The 20867-nt window shown below is 35.8% G+C and overlaps 1 protein-coding gene across 2 annotated transcripts in view; it reads right to left on the reverse strand.

The window, feature by feature from the left end:
* The window catches only part of ext1b (exostosin glycosyltransferase 1b), a 113456-nt gene that overhangs the window by 12631 nt on the left and 79958 nt on the right, over positions 1–20867 (reverse strand). For both annotated transcript variants that reach the window (XR_012340030.1, XM_073822215.1), the window contains exons 2-6: positions 20107–20200; positions 16210–16317; positions 13750–13869; positions 8919–9051; positions 4953–5071 (exon numbers count right to left, since the gene is read on the reverse strand). Coding sequence is in view for 1 of the 2 variants with exons in the window: in XM_073822215.1 (XP_073678316.1) it covers positions 4953–5071; positions 8919–9051; positions 13750–13869; positions 16210–16317; positions 20107–20200 (574 nt within the window). In the remaining variant the exon portion in view is untranslated. The remainder of the gene's footprint in view (positions 1–4952; positions 5072–8918; positions 9052–13749; positions 13870–16209; positions 16318–20106; positions 20201–20867) is intronic.

A 20867-nucleotide genomic window follows, 5' to 3' on the forward strand; every position in this document is an offset into this window, starting at 1 on the left:
CAGGACTAGATGCAGGCTCGATGGCTGCTGCATGAGCGTGATTATCACACGCAAGAGCCGTTCAGAATGAGAAAGTACTATATTAATGCACTGATTTTAAAATCCTGTTTTAATGCGCTGGTGATATAAACAGCCATCAAGCCTTTTACTTAACCACATGTTTCATTTCATTAACGCCCAATCGCAGAGTCACGTAGCTCTCAAACCACAGAGCAGAACATAATAAATGAAAGGTCTAATGATATTACATGCAGGAGGATCAGGAGGCCTCTTCAAACTCTAAGTATTCTATAATCTATAATAAGATCAGAGACATAATTAAACTCTTAGAAACAAAACAAAGCCTGAAGGTTGGAATTTTTGATAATGCAGACTACGCTCATGGACGAACGAGGCAAAGATAAGACTGGGAATGCTATGCTATGTATGTTGACAAGAGTAAAGCTAGTTAACAAGAGTGAACTAGTCGTCCAGCAACTGAACAATTATGTCGTGGGATTTAAACGAATGACAGCTTAGATATAACCAATTTTATTCTTTTAGTTTAGTCAATTAAGATGTTTTTGATCAAATCCGAGAGCTTTCTGACCAGGCCCAAAAAGGTAGTAAGGACATTGTTAAAACAGTCCATGTGACATCAGTGGTTCAACCGTAATTTTATTGAAGCTATGAGAGTACAGTTGATGTCAAAAGTTTACGCCCCCCTTTCAGAATCTGCAAAATGTTAATTTTACCAAAATAAGAGGGATCATACAAAAATGCATGGATTGTTTATTTAGTACTGACCTGAATAAGATATTTCACATAAAAGGTGTTTACATATAGTCCACAAGAGAAAATATTAGTTGAACTGATAAAAATGACCCTGTTCAAACGTTTACATACACTTGATTCTTAATAATATTGTTACCTGAATGATCCACAGCTGTGTTTTTTCGTTTAGTGATAGTTGTTCCTGAGTCCCTTGTTTGTTCTTCAGATAAATCCTTCAGGTCCCAAAAATGTTGTTGTTTTTTCAGCATTTTTGTGTATTTGAACCCTTTCCAACAATGACTGTATGATTTTGAGATCCATCTTTTCACACTGAAGACAACTGAGGGACTCATATGCAACTATTACATAAGGTTCAAACTCTCACTGATGCTTCAGAAGAAAAAAAAACATGCATTAAGAGCCAGAACAGAACAGAGATGTGTACATTTTTTCTCATTTTGCCTAAATATCACATTTTCTCATTCAGTACTGCCCTTTAGAGGCTACATAAGATCGTTATATGTTTCCCAGAAGACAAAATAAGTTACATTTACCCTGATCTTCAAATTCAAAAAGTTTTCACCCCTTTCAAGAGCTCAATGCATGGTTTTTCCTTCTGGAGCATCAGCGTATGAGTCCCTCAGTGTGAAAATATGGATCTCAAAAATCATACAGTCATTGTTGGAAAGGATTCAAATGCACAAAAATGCTGAAAAATCAAAGAATTTGTAGGACCTAGGATGTTTCTGAAGAACAGCAGGCAGTTTAACTGTTCAGGACAAACAAGGTACTCATGAACAACTAACACTAAACAAACAAAAAAAAAAAACAGCTGTGGATCATTCAGGTAACAACACAGTATTAAGAATCAAGGGGATGTAAACTTTTGAATAGGGTCATTTTTATAAATTCAACTGTTATTTTCTCTTGTGGACTATATGTAAACATATTTTATGCAAAATATCTTATTCAGGTGAGAACTAAATAAACAGTAACATGCATTTTGTATCATCTGTCTTGTTTCTGTAAAATAATTAACATTTTGCAGATTCTGAAAGGGGGATGTAAACTTTTGACCTCAACTGTATTTTGTGTTCAAAGAAAACAAAAAATAACGGTCACATGGACTATTTTAACAATGTCTTTACTACCTTTCTGGGCATTGATGGTGTCAGTTGCGTTGCTGTCTATGCAGGGTCAGAAAGCTCTTGGATTTCATCAAAAATAACTCAATTTACCTCTTATGGGTTTGGAACGACATGAGAAAGAGTAATTAATGACAGAATTTTCACTTTTGGGTCTCTTTAAATTTGATTCAATTTCAGACATTTTAAGACTAAGGATCTGTAAATAGTTTTTTATATGCCTAATTTAAGAGGGTATTTTTAGCTGTCATTAGTTGTGGTGTGCTCTGCATATGTAAACGGCATCTCTAGCAACTTCCCCTAGTTTTGGAAGGTACTCACTCACAGCGGTGGGCCCCAATCTCAGTTACCTAGCCTGCCAGAATGAGCTCAAAAGACGCCCGTCATTCTCCTCATCCTCCCCTTGTTTATTTATATCCCTCCTTCCTCTACTTCCTTTCCATTCCTCTGTGCGCAAAGACTCTGGCTGATGAATTGTAGCTAAAGGGGCTAGCATTGCTATTCCCATCCCTCCACTTCAGCTGGAGTAGAGCGTGCTCAATTCAAGCTCCGCCAGAGAAACAAAAGCCAAGCGTTCAGCAGCCGAGTCTTTTCAAGCCCTCCCGCAGAGAAGAGAGGAGACAGTCTGAGAAAACCGCCAGCTTGTGTGTGCGCAACATGCTTCACGCAGGGGACACGTTGCATTTAATTCCCCACCTCTCCTTCTCATACTCCTCCCCCACTAGTCCTCTCTCTTCTGCATATTAGAGAGGAATCAATATGTATCGGTTCCCAGGGTGGTAAACACTTCAGAAGGCAGTGGATTCCATGGAAACGCTCGGGCTGCTGGGCTCTGATTTAGTCCCTAAGGTTTAAGAGGGGTGTAAACAGAGGGGGCGGCAGAGACGAGTCGTCCAGATGCACCGAAAGTATGACGCTTCGAACCGCTTTTAACATTGAGAGATATCCACTCAGCTTCAAGAGGAAAACAACATCGCTGTCCTCATCAGATCAAATTGCGTAAACAAATTTCTGAAGTACGGATATCAAACAGCCTAATGGGAAGCCTCAAGCAGTCAAAAAGTTAACTAAGCAACTAGTTCATGTCAAAAACAGCTCTGTAGTCAGATCTGATTTTGATACACAGGTTTTTTTTTTTTTTATTGTTCTAGGATTTATAGCAGAGCTGTCAATTTAATGTTAATTTAGCACAGTGGTCATCAGCCTTTATGACTCGAATGACATTTCTATATACATTTCTGCTGATATTTCCACACTGAGAAACTCCTTCAGTGGCGGCGTCATAATGACAAAGGTCAGCATGTTTACATCCCGCTTACAGAGCTTAAGAATGGCTACTACTAAAAGCTACTAAAAGCCTCAGAGGCACTAGGGCTAAAGTGGAGAGAACAAAGACGCAGGTCTTTAGGAAGTTTTATTTGTCCACAGGCATCTTCCCATTCTTTTCTCCTTTTCTTATCACTAGGACGGTCTCTTGTTGGCCATCAACTAAAAATTACAATCAATCAAAGTTGCACAATGTGGCATCGTATAAGTATTTTATCATTCAAGTTGCTTATTCCGAGTTGTGTTGGGGTAAAAAAAAAAAGCAACAGGTAGCACCAGTAGCTTACCAAGTACAACCATTTTACAGCATCGGTGCACCCTATAGACCAAAATATGTATAAAACAATGTGGATTTTTTAAACAACGTAAATCTTTCATGCATTTCTACTACATACAGTTAATGTCAAAAGTTTACATACACCTTGCGGAATATGCAAAATGAAAATTATTTTACCAAAATAAGAAGGATCATACAAAACACATGTTTTTTTATTTTTTATTTAGCACTAACCTGATTAAGATTTTTTACATAAAAGATGTCTACATATAGTTCACAGGAAAAAATTAATAGTTGAATTTATAAAAATGACCTCGTTCAAAAGTTTACATACACTTTATGATTGTTAATGCTTTTTTGTTACCTGAAAGACCCACAGCTGTGTTTTTTTGTTTAGTGATAGTTGTTTATGTGTCCCTTGCTTGTCCTGAACAGTTGAACTGCCCGCTGTTCTTCAGAAAAATCCTTTAGGACCCACAAATTCTTTGGTTTTTCAGCCAACAATGTCTGATTTTGATATCCATCTTTTCACACTAAGGACAACTGAGCCTCTTAATGCATTGCGTTTTCTTCTGAAGCATTAGTAAGCCTTTGAACCTTCTGTAATAGTTGCAATAGCTGAGTTGTCCTCAGTGTGAAAAGATGGATCTCCAAACCATACAGCCATTTTTGGAAAGGCTTTAAATACACAAAAATGCTAAAAAAAAAAAAAAAAAAAATCTGAATTTGTTGGACCTAAAGGATTTTTCTGAAGAAAAGCAGGCAGTTTAACTGCTAAGACTCATGAACAACTATCACTAAACAAAAAAAAAAAAAAACGAAAGCTCTAACGAAATTTAGACAACAACATAGTATTAAGAATCAAGTGTATGTAAACTTTTGAACAGTGTCATTTTTATAAATGCATCTATTATTTTCTCTTGTGGACTATATGTAAACGTCTTTTATGTGAAATATTTTATTCAGGCCAGTACCAATTTAAAAAATAACATTTTGTATGATCCCTGCAAAGACAGTAAACTTTTGACTTCAATTATTTCAGTCAAAGACATAATTTGTGTTATATTAAGCCATACGAGTCTTAATACCCGGGGTTCCCTTTAACAGAAACTGATATTATTGAGATAATAAACTGACAAACCATGATTCAATTTGTGATTAATTTAGATTAGAGACTATATTATATAATAATAATTTACTAATTTAAATACTTAAGTCATTCTGCAGAGCCCCTGGAAGTTTGCTGAGACCCACTGGTTGAGAACCACTAATTTAATGCAATTAATTAAAGGAATACATTTTTAAATATTAAATTATTAAAGGAAATAAGGGCACTAAAGCCAGATTTTGTCTCTGAATCTTTTTTTTTTTTTTTTTTTTTTAGCAAATACTGATATATGAAAGAATTTGTCATTGTTTTAATTCATCCATCAAAAAGAACTAGACCTCACCTGAGCACAGTACTGGGATCTTGCCACTGAGACTAGGAGCTTGAGAATAGGCTGAGACTGAGAAACCAGGGGTGTGACTGCATGGATAACAGCAGTGAATTTAGGATTCGGCTTGATCCCTAAAAAAGAAAGAAAAACACACACATGAGAATTAGTTTGAAAGAACCATAAGACGACAAAAATGATATAACAGGTATATATAGATATATGGCAGAAATCTATGGAATTCTTTTGAATTGATTTAAACAGTGAAAGTAATGTAATGTAATATTTTATAACAATATTTACAAAACAAGGGGTGAATGATGCATACAGCTTACTGAATGACAGTATTGCAAACTCAGAAGCCCTCTGAAGACCTCTGTGTAGATCCCTTTGAGTTTGACAATAAGCCAAATATGTGACCCTGAACCACAAAACCAATTATAAGTAGCACGGGTATATTTGTAGCAATAGTCAAAAATACATTGTATGGATCAAAATTACAGATTTTTCTTTTAAATATTAAATAAAGATCATGTTTCATGCATATTTCATGCATACATTTCCTACCGTAAATATATTAACACTTATTTTTTGATTAGTAATATACATGGCTAAGAACTTCATTTGGACAACTTTTAAGGCGATTTCTCAATATTTAGATTTTTTTTGCACACTCAGATTGCAGATTTTCAAATAGTTGCAGCTTGGCCAAATATTGTCTTAATCCTAATAAACCACACAACAATGGAAAGCTTATAATTTCAAAAAAGTGACTCTTATGACTGGTTTTGTGGTCCAGGGTCACATATATCTACAAAATACTTCAAGCACAACGATTTAGTGGCATGACTAAAGTGGAATTTAATGGGAGATAAATAATCTCTGTTTTACAGTAATTAAATGTTTAATTACAATCAATGATAATGGAATTAATATCTCTCTATAGATGCAGCATTTTTTCCATCTATTGTCCGCTTTGCCTGTGAGATAATAATACAGACAGCTGGCACCATCCTGGTTCCCTCTTCTCGAAATAACTCACTATGTTTAATTGGCGCTGCGGTGACAAACCAATATGATAATTCTTGTTTGGTTACCACATTTTTTTACTCTTAGATTTTCCCACTAACAAGAGGTGCTCAATCAACGGCTTCATATTGATTGGCCTGACAAGCAGCGCAGATTAAGATAGAGGCATGCGTGGGCTGCATTAGCAACTGTGGCGATGCGCGACTTTAGATTGTGAATATGGATTTTGCGATCCAATTACACAGGGCTGGTCGATAATCTATCACGTTGTACAATGGTTGTCACTTAGCTACATGGTAAATTTGTAGATATCAAGACACCCCTGCAATTAAGAAATGGCAGGAGAGGGTGTTTAAAAATAAATCAGATGATGACAAAGGGGAGAACCAGAGACGACGCAACTTGGGTTTTGAATGAGGCTAGTCGCAAATTTGGCTATGACAAGACCCATGTCTGTAAGAGATGAAAGAGGATCCGAAAGTCCCATAATGCCTGTCTGTCATGTCTTAGAAAGCTCATTAATTCCAGAAACATTTGAACATAACCTCAAAACGTCATGCAGGACTAGTTTCTGAAAGTTTCGGAGAAAAGGGTGTCGCAATATTTAAGTCAGAAAAACTTTTGCTGTGACTAAAAATCACTCACTTGTTCACTCATTTGCTTTTCCTTATGCAGTACACGTTACATACAAAATAAATGTAAATCAACATATATTTTATATTTACCTTATTTTTTATTATATGTAGCTTACTTTGGAAAATAAGGATGACAGTATTTAATTTAAAAGTATTAAACATCTTTGGGGGCTCATGGATGGCATGATGAAAATACATTTCTATTCTGTTTATGTTTAATATATTTGCTGATAATAATTAAAAATAAGAATAAATTGAAAAGCTGCATTTTTTAAATCATTACTTTAGTCACATGATCCTTCAAAAATCATTCTAATTTTCTGATTTGCTTTTCAAAAACCGTATTATGTTTTATTATTATTATTATTATTATTGTTGTTGTTGTTATTGTTGAAAACAGCAGAGTATAATTTTTTTCAGGTTTCTTTGATGAATAGAAAAAGAAAGAATTTGATAAAGAGCATTTATCTGAAATAGAAATCTTTTGTAACATTATAAATGTCTTCATTATCTCTTTTGATTAATATAATGTTACAAAAGTTTTTTTTTATTTCAGATAAATGCTGATCTTTGGATCTTTCCATTCAAAGAATCCTGAAAAAAAAACCCTCGACTGCTGAATAGTTTAAATATTGATAATAATAATAATAAAATCGTTTTTAAACAGCAAATCAGCATATTAGAATGAATTCTGAAGGATCATGTGACACTGAAGACTGGAGTAAGGAGGCTGAAAATTAAAAACAGTTATTTTAAATCATAAAAACATTTTAAAATGTTTTTGTTGTACTTTGGATCAAATAAATGCAGGCTTTTTATTGTTTTCTATTTGACTTTTCCATAACAGTTTTATATATTTTAATATTTTTTTTATATATTTTAAAAAGTAATTTTCAAATCTGAATTTTCAGCATCATTACTCCAGTCACATGATCTTCAGAAATCATTCTAATATTCTGATTTGCTGCTTAAAAGAAAATATTTATTATTATTATTATTGTTGAAAAAAGCGGAGTAGATTTTTTTTAGGTTTCTTTGATGAATAGAAAGCTCAGAAGAACAACATTTATCTGAAATTGTAATCTTTTGTAACATTAGAAATGTTTTCTAAATTAAAAAAAAAAAAAAAAAAGTAAAATTGTATTGTTTTTGCTCTACTTTGGATCAAATAAATGCAGACTTGATGAGCCGAAGAGAATTCTCTAAAAACATAAAAATCTTACTGTTCAAAAACTTTTGACTGGTAATGTATATATATCTTATTTTATATTATAGTTACCTTACTATGAAAAATAATTCAATATTTATTCAACATTTAGGGGGTTTCATGGATGGCATGATGAAAATAAATCTTTACTCGGTTTATGTTTAATATATTTTCTGATAATAATTAAAAATAAGAATAAATTCAATTAACATCAATTGTATCAAACTGTCATTTATTTCTGTTTAAACTGATTTATTTTTACAAAAAAAGGAAAATTCTTTTCTGTTTATGTTCAACATTAGCTCATAAAAAAGTTGTAAAAAAAAAAAAACTATTTACATTATCTTTTTTAAAATTTCTCTTCTGAGTTTTCTTTAAATGAATGGCAAAATAAATAAAATGTTCAATTTTATTCAGAAATTCATGAAAATGTATGACTATTAGCAGCACATAATAAAAATGGCTGTAATAAAGGAAGCAACAAAGTCTTTTTATATTATGCTCAAGATTTTTACAAATAGATAATGAAATATTATTTCAGCAAGTATTGTACACTGCGAATCTGAATGCATTATAGACGTTTTTCCTGGACGCGTAAGTCACGCCTGATTCTTAACCTGAAGAATGCTTTGGATTTCCGGTCTCCGGTGTTTCTAGTCAAATTAGCATATATTCCGAGTTGATAATCTAATGTTAAAACTATTAAAATGTTTTTAAAAGGCACATGGCTCCATAGCGCCATCACTAGGCAATATCGCAATGACCGTCATTTGTCAGATGCGTGTGTAGAAGACACGAAGCTGCCAACGTTAACTACATTAAAAACAGATGGGCGCTATTTGAATGGGTTCCTATGGAGACCGGAACAGAAGAGCATCCAATCTGACGTTAAAATTCGTGATGGCGGCACTCATGGTTTACCTAGGAAAAAAGGTCTATAGGCAAAAAAAGAAATCTCTATGAAGTTGTTCACTCAGAACTTGGACGACACTACAAAAATGGCAAACCTCCAAATGTGCACCATAGGGAAAAGAAGAGCAATTTTAGAAACCGCTTTTGCCTTTAACTCTGGAAAAACTATGTGCTATAAAGATGATGATTGTCAATTACCAAGTTTGGCGTAGAAGAAAGGGAAGTCGCCCAGGTAGGATGAGTACTGGGGCAGTGTAAAAAGTCCACCGGGATGACTGTTCCACATCAGATTGCTCCTGGAGGTCTGCTGAAGCACTCGGTCCTGTATGATCTAGACAAACAAGTAAACAAACAAATAAACAGCCTGCGTTACACCCCGTGTAAACAATTCTAGCTAAACTCCCCGACCATGAGAGCTGTGAAGTTGTCATTCGGAGAAGGGTAAATTAATGTTTCAAATTGAAACTTCAAGTTGAGGTGCCGCTCTGGGTCTATAAACTATGAGACAAATGATCAAATGCTCCAGCGGTTTCACCGCCCTCATCGTGCCAATCAGCTGCTCCAGCATTAAGCGGAGCAATTGCTTCTCTGGCCTTGAGTGAGGCTCTCAGCGATGAATGGCTGCTGTAAAAAGAGACAAAGACTGATAGGCTTTTTTGTTGTCGTCGTCGTCGTTTTTGGTTTATATTGTGCCCCTTGGTGTAAAAAGCGGCTTGGCTTCGTGACAGCCTAATCGTTGGCAACTGGAATGGTTTTTCGCACGAGCTGGATGTCTGTGAGATTGTGTCTTCATTGCAGCTTCTTAATACTAGCCTGGAGGCTATTTTGTAGTACAAATGACAAAAGTCTTGGAGAATTTACTGAGCAGCATCTGGAGTGCATTCATCAGCTGTAGGATGGTGAGATCCCACAGACAACCTCCACCGCACATAAAAATACAAATACAGACATTTTCTGTAGACAGAATCACATCGGCACAATTAGTTCAGGTGTATGGGAAGGTGAATGGGGGAGATAAACTCGTCCTGCATTAATAACGGTAATTAGGTCTAATCACGCGTGTCAATTCAGAAAGATTAAATGAAGAGGAATCTGGGCAACAAATTGAAACGTTCAATTAATAATGTAAAGAAACACGAGGCATTCAAGGTGAAGCGTATAATTAAGTAGTAGCAAACAGAATCATTTATACAGTTTTTGTTATAGTTTGAAAAAAAAAAATCTTCTTTAAATTGTCAATATTTTGTTGAGTCATATTTAAGAATTATACTTTCATTAAAACAGCATAATATAATGTAACACATTACAGTTTCAAAGTTTGGGATCATTTATTCTTAGGAAATCAATAGTTTTATCCTGCAAGGATGCATTTAAATGCTCAAAAGTGACAGCACAGATATTTATAATGTTTCTAATAAATGCTGTTCTTTTGAACTTTGTATTTATGGAAGGAACTTGAAAAAATGTTTTTCCCAAAAAATATTAAACAGCAAAACTTGTTTAAAAAAAAAAAATGTATTCAGACACCTTCAACATCTCTCACATTATCACAGTTTATTTGCTATAGTTTTGAAAATGGTAAAATATGACAAGAACTCATCAGAACAAATAATGATAACTTTGGATTAGGATCAACCATAAATTCAGAAAACTGACAATATTTACACAACTACTATTAATACTTTGTTGACAAATTACCAAGCAATGCTTCATTTAGTTCAGTCTGTGGTCTGTTAAATCTTGATTAGCAGTTAAAGAAAAAACATTTAGGCAAAACATGGTCAGGTCAAAGTGTCTGAATAATTTTTGGTTCTAAATTTTTTGATTTGATCAAAGATAAAGTAAAAACAGCAATATAGTGAAATATTATTACACATTTTAAAAAAGTTTTCTATTTTAATATATCATAAAATATAATTTATTCCTATGATGCAAAGCAGAATTTTCAGCATCATTAATCCAGTATCACATGATCTTTCAGAAACTTGATTTGAGGCTCAAGAAACATTTCTGATTATTTTCAATGCTGAAAACAATGCCGTTTCATATTTTTGTGGAAACGCTGATACATTTTATCTTTCAGGATTCTGTGGTAAATATGTTCAGTGAACAGCATTTATTTGCATTCATCAAATATAACTATTAAATGTACTCAAGCATTTATTAAATAGAAATCTTTTGTAACATTTTAAATGCCTTTACTCACACTTTACTCACTTTTTATCACTTAAACGTATGAGGAATAAAATGACTAATTTCTCTCTCTTTTTAAAATCTTTTTTTCAAATTAAAACAAATGTTTGAGAGGTATCATTAACCAGAATTCCAGCTTTGCCATCAGAAGAACAAATTATATTTTAAAATACATTCCAATAGAAAATTGTTATTTTAAAATGTAACATTTCACAATATTACGGATTGAAATGTGTTTATTAAACAAATGCAGCCTTTTAAAAAACAAACTGTTGAACAATATATTATATTACATCAGTCAAAAGTTTTGGAACAGTAAGATTTTTAATGTTTTTTTAAAGTCTCTTCTGCTCACCAAGCCTGCATTTATTTGATCCTAGTACAGCAAAAACAGTAAAATGTTGAAATATTTTACTATTTAAAATAACGTTTTTCTATTTGACTATTTTATATAGCTGTTTTACATGTTTTTAATGTAATTCAATCCTGTGATTTCAAAGCTGAATTTTTAGCATCATTACTCCACACAATCCTTCAGAAATCATTGCAATATTCTGATTTGCTGCTAAAAAAAAATAATGGTAACACTTTACAATAAGCTTCTTTAGTTACTAATAATGAACTGTACTTATACAGCATTTATTAATCTTTGTTAATGTCAATTTCAACATTTACTAATATGGTATTAAAATCTTGTTAACATTAGTTAATGCAGTGTGAACTAACATGAACAAACAATGAGCAACTGTATTTTCGTTAACTAACGCTAATGAAGATTAGTAAATACAGTAATAAATGTATTGCTCATGGTTAGTTCATGTTAGTTAGTACATTAACTAATGTTTAACTAATGAACCTTATTGTAAAGTGTTACCAAAATAATTTATTATTATTAAGTTGAAAACTTAAGATTTTTATGGTTCCTTAATGAATAGAAAGTTCAGAAGAACAGCATTTATCTGAAACAGAAATATTCTGTAATATTATAAATGTCTTTGTCACTACTTTGCAAAATAAAAGAAACAATTTCTAAAATTGTATTGTTTTTGCTCTACTTCGAATCAAATAAATGCAGGCTTGATGAGCAGAAGAGACTTTAAAGAACATTAAAAACCTTACAGTTCAAAACCTTTGACTGGTATTATATGATATTATATTATACTACAATAAGTCATCTGAGGTGACCAAAATAAAAGCACAAGTTTGAGTGTTTCCCCTGTGTTTTCTTCTTGCTCCCCCCCTGAAGCAGTCAATAACAATTTGACACAAGCGTTGATATTAAGCCATGGTCTTTCAACCTTGCAGAACCGCACCTGTCATCTTAAAAACCCAATCTGAGCGGTTGATGGAAGGCCGTTCCTCTTGCTCAGCTAAAAGTCCTCCCTTTTAGCGACTGAAGACATGTGATTGACGACTCAATCTCGCAACAGGATGGCCGCAATCTTCCAAATGGAGGGCAGCGGATGAAAGCAACTCTTTGGATGCTAGCTGTAATTGCAATGACGCTGTACCCACGCCGTGTGAGGCTGGGGGGGGCTCTGACAGCTCTGTCACTAGCTCATAGTCTTCTGGGGTTAATTGCTGTGATTTGTTGATTGTAGACGCTTATGCATTGTATGACACTGTCAGTTGCTAAACATGGACTGTGACGGCACGTCCATCTAAGATGCTGGGGGAGTACTTACACTAACAAAAGCTTTCGACAGAATATTGTTCATATATAACAGCGCCAAATAAACAGTGAAAAGTATCTGAGCTCTGTGTCTAGCCAAATGCTAATAACTCTAAAGGTGCGTTCACACCGGACGCGAATGAAGCGGCAAGCGCGAGTGATTTACATGTTAAGTCAATGCAAAGACGCGAATAGCCATCCCGCGGCGCGAAACGCGCGAATGAGGCGGCGCGAAACGCGCGAATAGCGCGAATGGCGCGGCGCGCAGCGCATTGAGCGTTCAAGCGATTGCCGCGCCATTCGCGTTTCGCGCGAGTTCAAAAATCTGAACTTCGGCGGAATTCCGCGCCGCGGTAACCAATCAGGAGCTTGCTCTAGTAGTGACGGAGGCAGAAATCCGAAACAACAATGGCGGACAAAATCACCGTTGCTGTCTGTGGTTCCTCGGAGCTGTACGATACATCTTTGGACTTTTGTAGAAACAGGAATAAAAGGGATCTTGCTAGGAATAAAGTGAGTGAAGAGGTCGGACAATCTGGTTAGTTTTAAAAAACGCTCTTTACTCAATTTAACCTACATATACATACATATTGAGACTAAAAGCAAGCTAAAGCTGGCAAATTGAGCTCATTCACCTATTTTACAACTACTTTCCCGCTGACGAGTGGCAGAAGCCCCTCCCTTGACGCGAATTCGCGTCTGTTGTGAAGAAAATGTCACGCGCGAATGACGCGAATTTTACCGCGCGAATGGCGCGAGTAAACTCAAATGTTCAAGCGTTCAACTACGCGCGAATAGCGCGTTTTTTCCGCGCAAGTCGCGTCCGGTGTGAACGCACCATAAGAAGAGGTCATTGAACCAAGGTCACGCATAATTTCCCAAACACTGATAAAGAGGACGTATGGAATTAAACAAGGCATGTGAATGTGTACGCACTTAGCACAACCCCTAATAAATCATCAGACTTCTACAATTTCTGTCAAAATATTTGAACCCAGATTGTGCGTCTGAGTGCAGCGAGTGCACAAGACCCAGCGGCTCTTGTGAGTGTCACAGCTGTGGAATGAGAGTGACTATGTGTGTGTGTGTGTGTGTGTGTGTGTGTGTGTGAGAGAGAGAGAGAGAGATAGTGGGAGATGGCGTGACTGAACAGTCATTGCTTACTTCTAGAGTGGTGAGCACAATCTTCTCCACGGACGAGAAGTAGGCCTCCCACAAGAACTGCGTTTGCTGTCGCAGAGCCAGAATCTTATCCTGATGAATGGAGCGCACCGTGGACGGGATCTGCACGGGGAGAGAGAGCGAGAGACAGGGTGATAAATCAGCGCCCTGCTGTTGGAGAGGTTATGTATGAACCGAACAAATGAAACAAGGAAAAACAAGAGGGATATGGGTGTATGAGGTGAACAACATTTTAGTGGCATCTCATGCTGCTGGGTTAAACAAATGAAATCTGTATAACCTGAAATGATCTGAATCATAGTCCTAATGGAAGAACTAGATCATACCAGACTAAGAACAAACCAGTCCAAGCTGTGTCTTAGAGCAAACAATGTGTTTTCGGCCAAGTAGGACGTCCTGGATCAACATCCTTTGTTTGACAGGAATGTTGACCCAGGACCAAAACTCACATGTCAAACACTTTCTCCAGTGTTTTCAACCTGTTTTGTCTCAATCGCATCAGTGAATTCCTCGTCATTAGCACAAATGTGTGTTTAATTTAAGGATTATTATTTTGGATATCATTGAGCATTGTTATTAATACAAATATGCTTTGTGTGCTATTGAGTTTAAAAGCTGTAAACAATCCATGTTGTTGATAAAAAACAGATTCAATAAGTAAATGTCTTCCTCGCTATCTTAAGATACCAAAGACTGTTTCGAATCACATTTTGACAGTTTAAGGAACAATCTCTGTAACATTCTCTGGCAAAGACCTTAATGGCCAATTTATTTATAAGTGAGTCCAGATGGAAGGTTTAACAAATGTAATTTATAGTTTTTGTATGTAATTATCATCAAAGCTATTATGAGCGAATTAAAATATATATTTTTTCTGCCTTTAAAAAAGGTACTAAAAGCATAGATAAAAGTAAAAAATCCTGTGATCTTTTGTTTTGCTTTTTAAATTATATTATAGTTGTCGAATTATTAAAACATTCACAGGTAATCTGGTTTGTTTTAATTATGAATATTTTCATTGTTTGACAGCCATAATATAATAACAATTCAAAAAGGAACTAAAAGTATACAAAAATAAATAAATAAAACCTAAAACAAAAGATTATAGGATTTGACAGCTACAATATCATAATTTAAAAAGGAACACAAAGCATAAAAAAAACGAAAGAAAGAAGGAAAAAATACAGCCATAATATAATAACAATTTAGAGGAACTAAAAACATACAAAAAAAAAAAACTCAGAAATAAAACAAAACAAAAATAAACTTAAAGATCACAGGATTAATTTGGAATATTTTCATCATGTGAAAGCCACAATATTAATAATAATAATTGAAAAAGGAACTAAAGGCTTAGAAAAATGAAAGAAAAAAACTAAACAAAAAAGATCACAGGATTTGACAGCCATAATATAATAATAATAATTTAAAAGGAACTAAAAGGAGAACAAGACAAAAAACAAAACAAAAACAAAAGATCACAGGATTAATTGTGAATATATTAATCATTCAACAGCCATAAAAAAAAAAAAAAAAAAAAAAAAGGTCATAATATAATAACTTTAAAGGGAACTAAAAGCATACAAAAGATTTAATCATTTGACGGCCATAATGTAATAATAATTACTGAACGCTTACAAAAAAACAAAACTAATACAAAAAAAAAAGATTGTAGGATTAATTGTGAATATTTGAACAATTTGACAGCCATAAGATTGTAATTCAAAAAGGAACTAAAAGCATACAAAAAACCCCAGAAAGAAGAACAAAAAAATATCACAGGAATAATTGTAAATATTTTAATCATTTGACAGTCATAATATAATAATAATTTAAAAAGGAACTAAAAGCTTTAAAAAAAAAATCGATCAGAGGATTAATTGTAAATATTTGAACCGTTTGCCAGTCATAATTTCATAAAAACTTAGTCACAATTCCTCTGAAGCTCCAGGGTTTTTGTTGTTCAAGAAAGTTCACCCATAACAACCCTCATGTTGTTCTAAACCTTTATGACATTCATTTTTCTATTGAAAAGTAAGTTATTTTGACAAATATTGGCAACCAAAGAGTTTGTTGCCTTTGAATTCCATCATATTGACGAAAAAAAAAAAGACATTTCTCCAAATGTCTTTTTTTTGTATCCCAGATGAAAGCAAGTCATACAGCTTTGGAATATCATGAGGATGAATAAATGATGACAGTTTCTCTTTAGCAAACAAAATCCTGGAACATCCATGTATACATGGATGGAAAACACTGATATGGTGTACATCATTTTAAACGGTTTTGAATATTCCTAATATGATCAACCAGCTGAGGCGGTCTAAAAGCTCTAAGCAAGCTGACTCTAGCCCCAAAGTCTGGCACTACTATTAAAGCATTTGGGCAGAATACAAAAGATTTTGGAAAGGATGTAATATAAAAACACATTGGATTTTAGACCTGCAGTAGGAGCCTCTCATCCCCGATCACAGCAGCCGTGTTCCAGTCGATGACCTCCGAGAAGGGGAGTTCCCAACCGTTACTCAGCATGACCGGCACACAGGCCGCCTACAAACACACACACACAGAGAGATGGGGTCACGGTGAGTCATATGTGCCGTGTTTTGATTACAGGACAGCACAAAGAAAGAAAACACATGGATAAATAAGAAACAGAATAAACACAATGAGACGCATATTAAATTGCATCTACTGAATGCCAGAAAAGCCATTAGCCCAGTTACTGATACTGATTCGAAGAGTCCAGCATACAGACGCCTACAGATCAACATCCAATTCACTTATACAGTTACATGTTATGACAGTAAATACAGAGAGGGAGATAGAAAAAATGTAGGTTGGAGGGGAAAAAACCCCTATAAAACAGGGAAAAGGGGCTGAGGAGAGAAAAGTGAGTTTCCTTTGAAGTGCAGGAGATGTGTAGAAATTGAGGGATGAGCAGCTGTTGTGTCTGACGGCTGTTTGACGTAATGAGGACCTGCCACTCAAGAGGTCATAAAGGTGTCAGCTGAGCACTGAGCACCGCAGGGCTTCAGCTCTAGTGGTCACACACACGCTCAGGGGAAAAGGGTCTGTGCTCCAGAAGTGAAGAGGTGCGGGTGCATTATGCGAGAGCTAATGTCAAACCGTGTGTGCGCAGAATTGTTTCAGAATGCTTGTGAGGGCCACATTTCTGAAAACATCCTTATGATAAAATCTCTTCAAACCGACTGGTGGGGGCGATAATTGTTAGTTAAAAAAAGAAAGGTTCATAAAAGGGCCAACTTATGTTTTAATTAACATCCAAAAGGTGACAGGAAGGGACAGAGTTAGTATGTAGTTATAATTAGCGACATGAGGGTTTTCAACTTGAGAGGAAGGATTGTGCAAGAACAGAAAGGCAGGAGGAAGTAAGTGCGGAAGGAGGGAATGAAAGAAGTGCAGAAGGAAGGAAAGTACAAAAGGAATTGAGGAATAAAAGAAGGGAACAGAAGGAAGCGAGAGAAGGAAGTGTGCAAGAGAGGACAAAACACTGAAAGAATGAAAGGAAGTGCATTAGGAAGTAAGAAAGGAAGTGAAGACGAAAATGAAGGGCAGAAGGAAGTGAGTGCCAAAGAAAGTGTACAAGAAAGGATTGGAGAATGGAGGGGTGCAAATAAGTAAGGAAGGATGAAAAAGAAGAAAGAATGATTGAGCTTGAAAGCATTTAAAGAAAGAAGAAGGGAGTGCAGAAGAAAATTAAGCGTACACAAGATAATCAAAGAATGAAAGAAAGGAAGTTCAGCAGGAAGTGAGTGCAGAAGAAAGGACAAAAGCAAGTAAAGAATGAGTGAAGGAAGTAGAAAAAAAATTAAGTTGAAAGGATTTAGAGATAAAAAGGAAAGAAAGAAAGAGAAAGAACAATGGAAATTACTGTGGGGAAACAAAGTGTGGTACAAAGCTATAAAAGATGTTAAAGAAGTACAAAAAGGAAGGAAGTGTGCAAGAAATTAAGGGTGGAAGGATGTGAGTGCAGTGGGAGATAAACGTATAAAAAAAGATCACAGAATAAAAGGAAGGGTGGAAGTAAGGAAGGATGGAAATAAGAAAAAAGAATGAACTTGGAAGGATTTAGACAAGGAAGAATTAAGGATATAGGAAAGTATGGAATGAAAAGTATGGAAGAAAGGAAAGAAGGAAGGATATAGGGAAGTGAGGAATGAACAGTATGAAAGGAAGGATGGATAGAAGAAAGGAAGGATATAGGGAAGTGGGGAATGAAAAGTGTGGAAGGAAGGAAAGGAGGAAGGATACAGAGAAGTGCAGACTGAAAGTATTGAAAGGAAGGATGGATAGAAGAAAGGAAGGATATAGGGAAGTGCAGAATGAAAAGTGTGAAAGGAAGGATGATAGAAGGAAAGAAGGAAGGATATAGAGAAGTGCAGAATGAAAAGTATGGAAGGAAGGAAGGAAGGATGATGGAAGGAAAGAAGGAAGGATATAGAGAAGTGCAGAATGAAAAGTATGGAAGGAAGGAAGGATGATAGAAGGAAAGAAGGAAGGATATAGGGAAGTGGGGAATGAAAAGTGTGAAAGGAAGGAAGGATGGATAGAAGGAAAGAAGGAAGGATATAGAGAAGTGCAGAATGAAAGTATTGAAAGGAAGGATGAATAGAAGAAAGGAAGGATACAGGGAAGAGCAACATGAAAAGTATGGAAGGAAGAATGGAAGGACATACTGAAGCGCAGAATGAAAAGTGTGAAAGGAAGGAAGGATGGATAGAAGGAAAGAAGGAAGGATATAGGGAAGTGCGGATTAAATGGTATGGAAGCAAGAACGGAAGGAAGGACAGAAAAAAGGATATAGGGAAGTGGGGAATGAAAAGTGTGGAAGGAAGGAAAGAAAGAAGGATATAGAGAAGTGCAGAATGAAAGTATTGAAAGGAAGGATGGATAGATAGAAGAAAGGAAGGATACAGGGAAGAGCAAAATAAAGTATGGAAGGAAGAATGGAAGGACATAGTGAAGCGCAGAATGAAAAGTCTGGAAAAAAGGAAAGAAGGATATAGGGAAGTGTGGATCGAACAGGATGGAAGGAAGGACAGAAAGGAGGATAGATAGAAGGAAGGAGGCTATAGGGAAGTGTGAAATGAAAGTATGGATGGAAGGAAAGAAAGAAAGAAAGAAAGAAGAAAGCATATAAGAAACTGGAATGAAAATATGGAAGGAAGGTTGGAAGGAAGGAAAGAAGGAAGGATATAGGGAAGTGCAGAATGAAAAGTATGGAAGGAAGAATGGATAGAAGGAAGGATGGATATAGGGAAGCATTGAATGAAAAGTACAGAAGGAAAGGAGGGAAGGAAAGGATATAGGAATGAAGAGGAAGGATGGATATAGAGAAGTGTGGCATAAAGAGTATGATGGAAAAATGGAAGGCAGGAAAGAAGGAAGGATATAGGGAAGTGCAGAATAAAAGTATGGAAAGAAAGGATGATAGAAGAAAGGAAGGATATAGGGAAGTGTGGAATGAAAAGTATGGAAGGAAGGATGAAAGGAAGGAAAGGATATAGGAATGAAGAGGATGGAAGAAAGGAAGGAAAGAAGGAAGGATATAGAGAAGTGCAGAATGAAGAGTATGGATCGAAAAATGGTGGAAAGGAAAGAAGGAAGTATACAGGGAAGTGTGAAATGAAAAGTATGGAAGGAAGGAAGGAAGTGTGCAAGAAATGAAGGGTGGAAGGATGTGAGTGCAGAGGTAGGTAAATGTATAAGGAAGGATCAGAGAATGAAAGGAAGGGTGGAAGAAAGGAAGTAAGTAAGGAAAAAAGAATGAACTTAGAAGGAAGAATATTCACCTTTTCTTTCTTTCTAAAAGTGGGCGCAGCCATTTGCAGATTTTATGGGTCTTGCTTCCGGTCTCATCCACGCCCAGCCAATTTTACAAAACAGCTCATTTTGCTGCTTGATATTGCAAATTGGTGTATATTTCTGTATTTTTTAAATGTATTATCATAATTATGAGCACACTGGTTTGTAGTTTTACCGTTTACTGCATGTTGTTATTCTTCTCATTACTATGCTATAGTGTCCCTATAGTAGTAATAAACCAGAAGACTCAACCACAGGCTTACTTCTGCATTTAGGAAAAAGGTGGATTGGAGAAGTGCAGAATAAAAATGTATGGAAAGAAGGAAGGAAGGAAGTTATGAAAGAAGTAGAGAAGAAAGTAAAGAAGGAATAAAAAGGAAAAAGAAAAAAAGATGATAAGGAAATAGGAACTATATGGAAAATAAATAGGAAAAGAAAACAAAGAAAAAGAAGGAAAGCAGAAAAAAAAATGAGAAGAAGATGTAGACTAAATGACAGATGTGTGCTCACCTGCAGAGCCTCGAGGAAGCGAAAGGATCCCAGTCGTCGTCCTCGCGGAACCAGGCAGAAGGTAGAATTGTGCAGCATTTCACGATAGTCGTACCTGCACAGAAACACACACAAATGAATGATACAAATGCCTTCCTTTGAATTTAAGTATCATTTCTCATCTCAGTCTCCCTGCCAATGATCATGATGATGTGCTGGGTAATTAGGTTGTGACACCTGCCCGTTTCACACACTTATGAGATGCATATATGTGCAGAAACAAACATTCAGATGCTTAAGACACAGCCATGGTTTTTTTTTTCTCCATATCAAAGAGACAGTCATCTCTCTGCCCCTGTGCTCTGAGCTCAGGGAGGCCACACTGACACAGATGGCTTCCTGTCCTCTCATGCGCGCACGCAAAAAAAAAACAGCGTCAAAGAGGTCTGGAGGTTAAAGGAGAAGGCAGTTATTTATCAGGCAGAAAATCATGCATCATTTACTGGTGAGCATGTAAGGTGAAGGTTGTGCGATGCTGACTTCCACGTGCTGCCATTATCTGCCTTGTGATGATCTTGCTGACTCTGGAGCAGCTGTGCCGTTTGCCTCCTCAGCTCATTGGTAGATGCTGACTTTGAATACCATCTGAAATGGCAGGCTACACACACAGAGAACGAAACCGAGGCACAGAGGCCATTCTGTCGCAAAGTGAACAAACAAGGCACGCGTGTGAGCACACACGCAGGCGTCCCAGCTGTCTGGATATCGGACTGATCCCGCGT

The sequence above is a fragment of the Garra rufa genome, chromosome 17, assembly GCF_049309525.1.
Source record: "Garra rufa chromosome 17, GarRuf1.0, whole genome shotgun sequence".
In the NCBI taxonomy this organism is placed as follows: domain Eukaryota; kingdom Metazoa; phylum Chordata; class Actinopteri; order Cypriniformes; family Cyprinidae; genus Garra; species Garra rufa.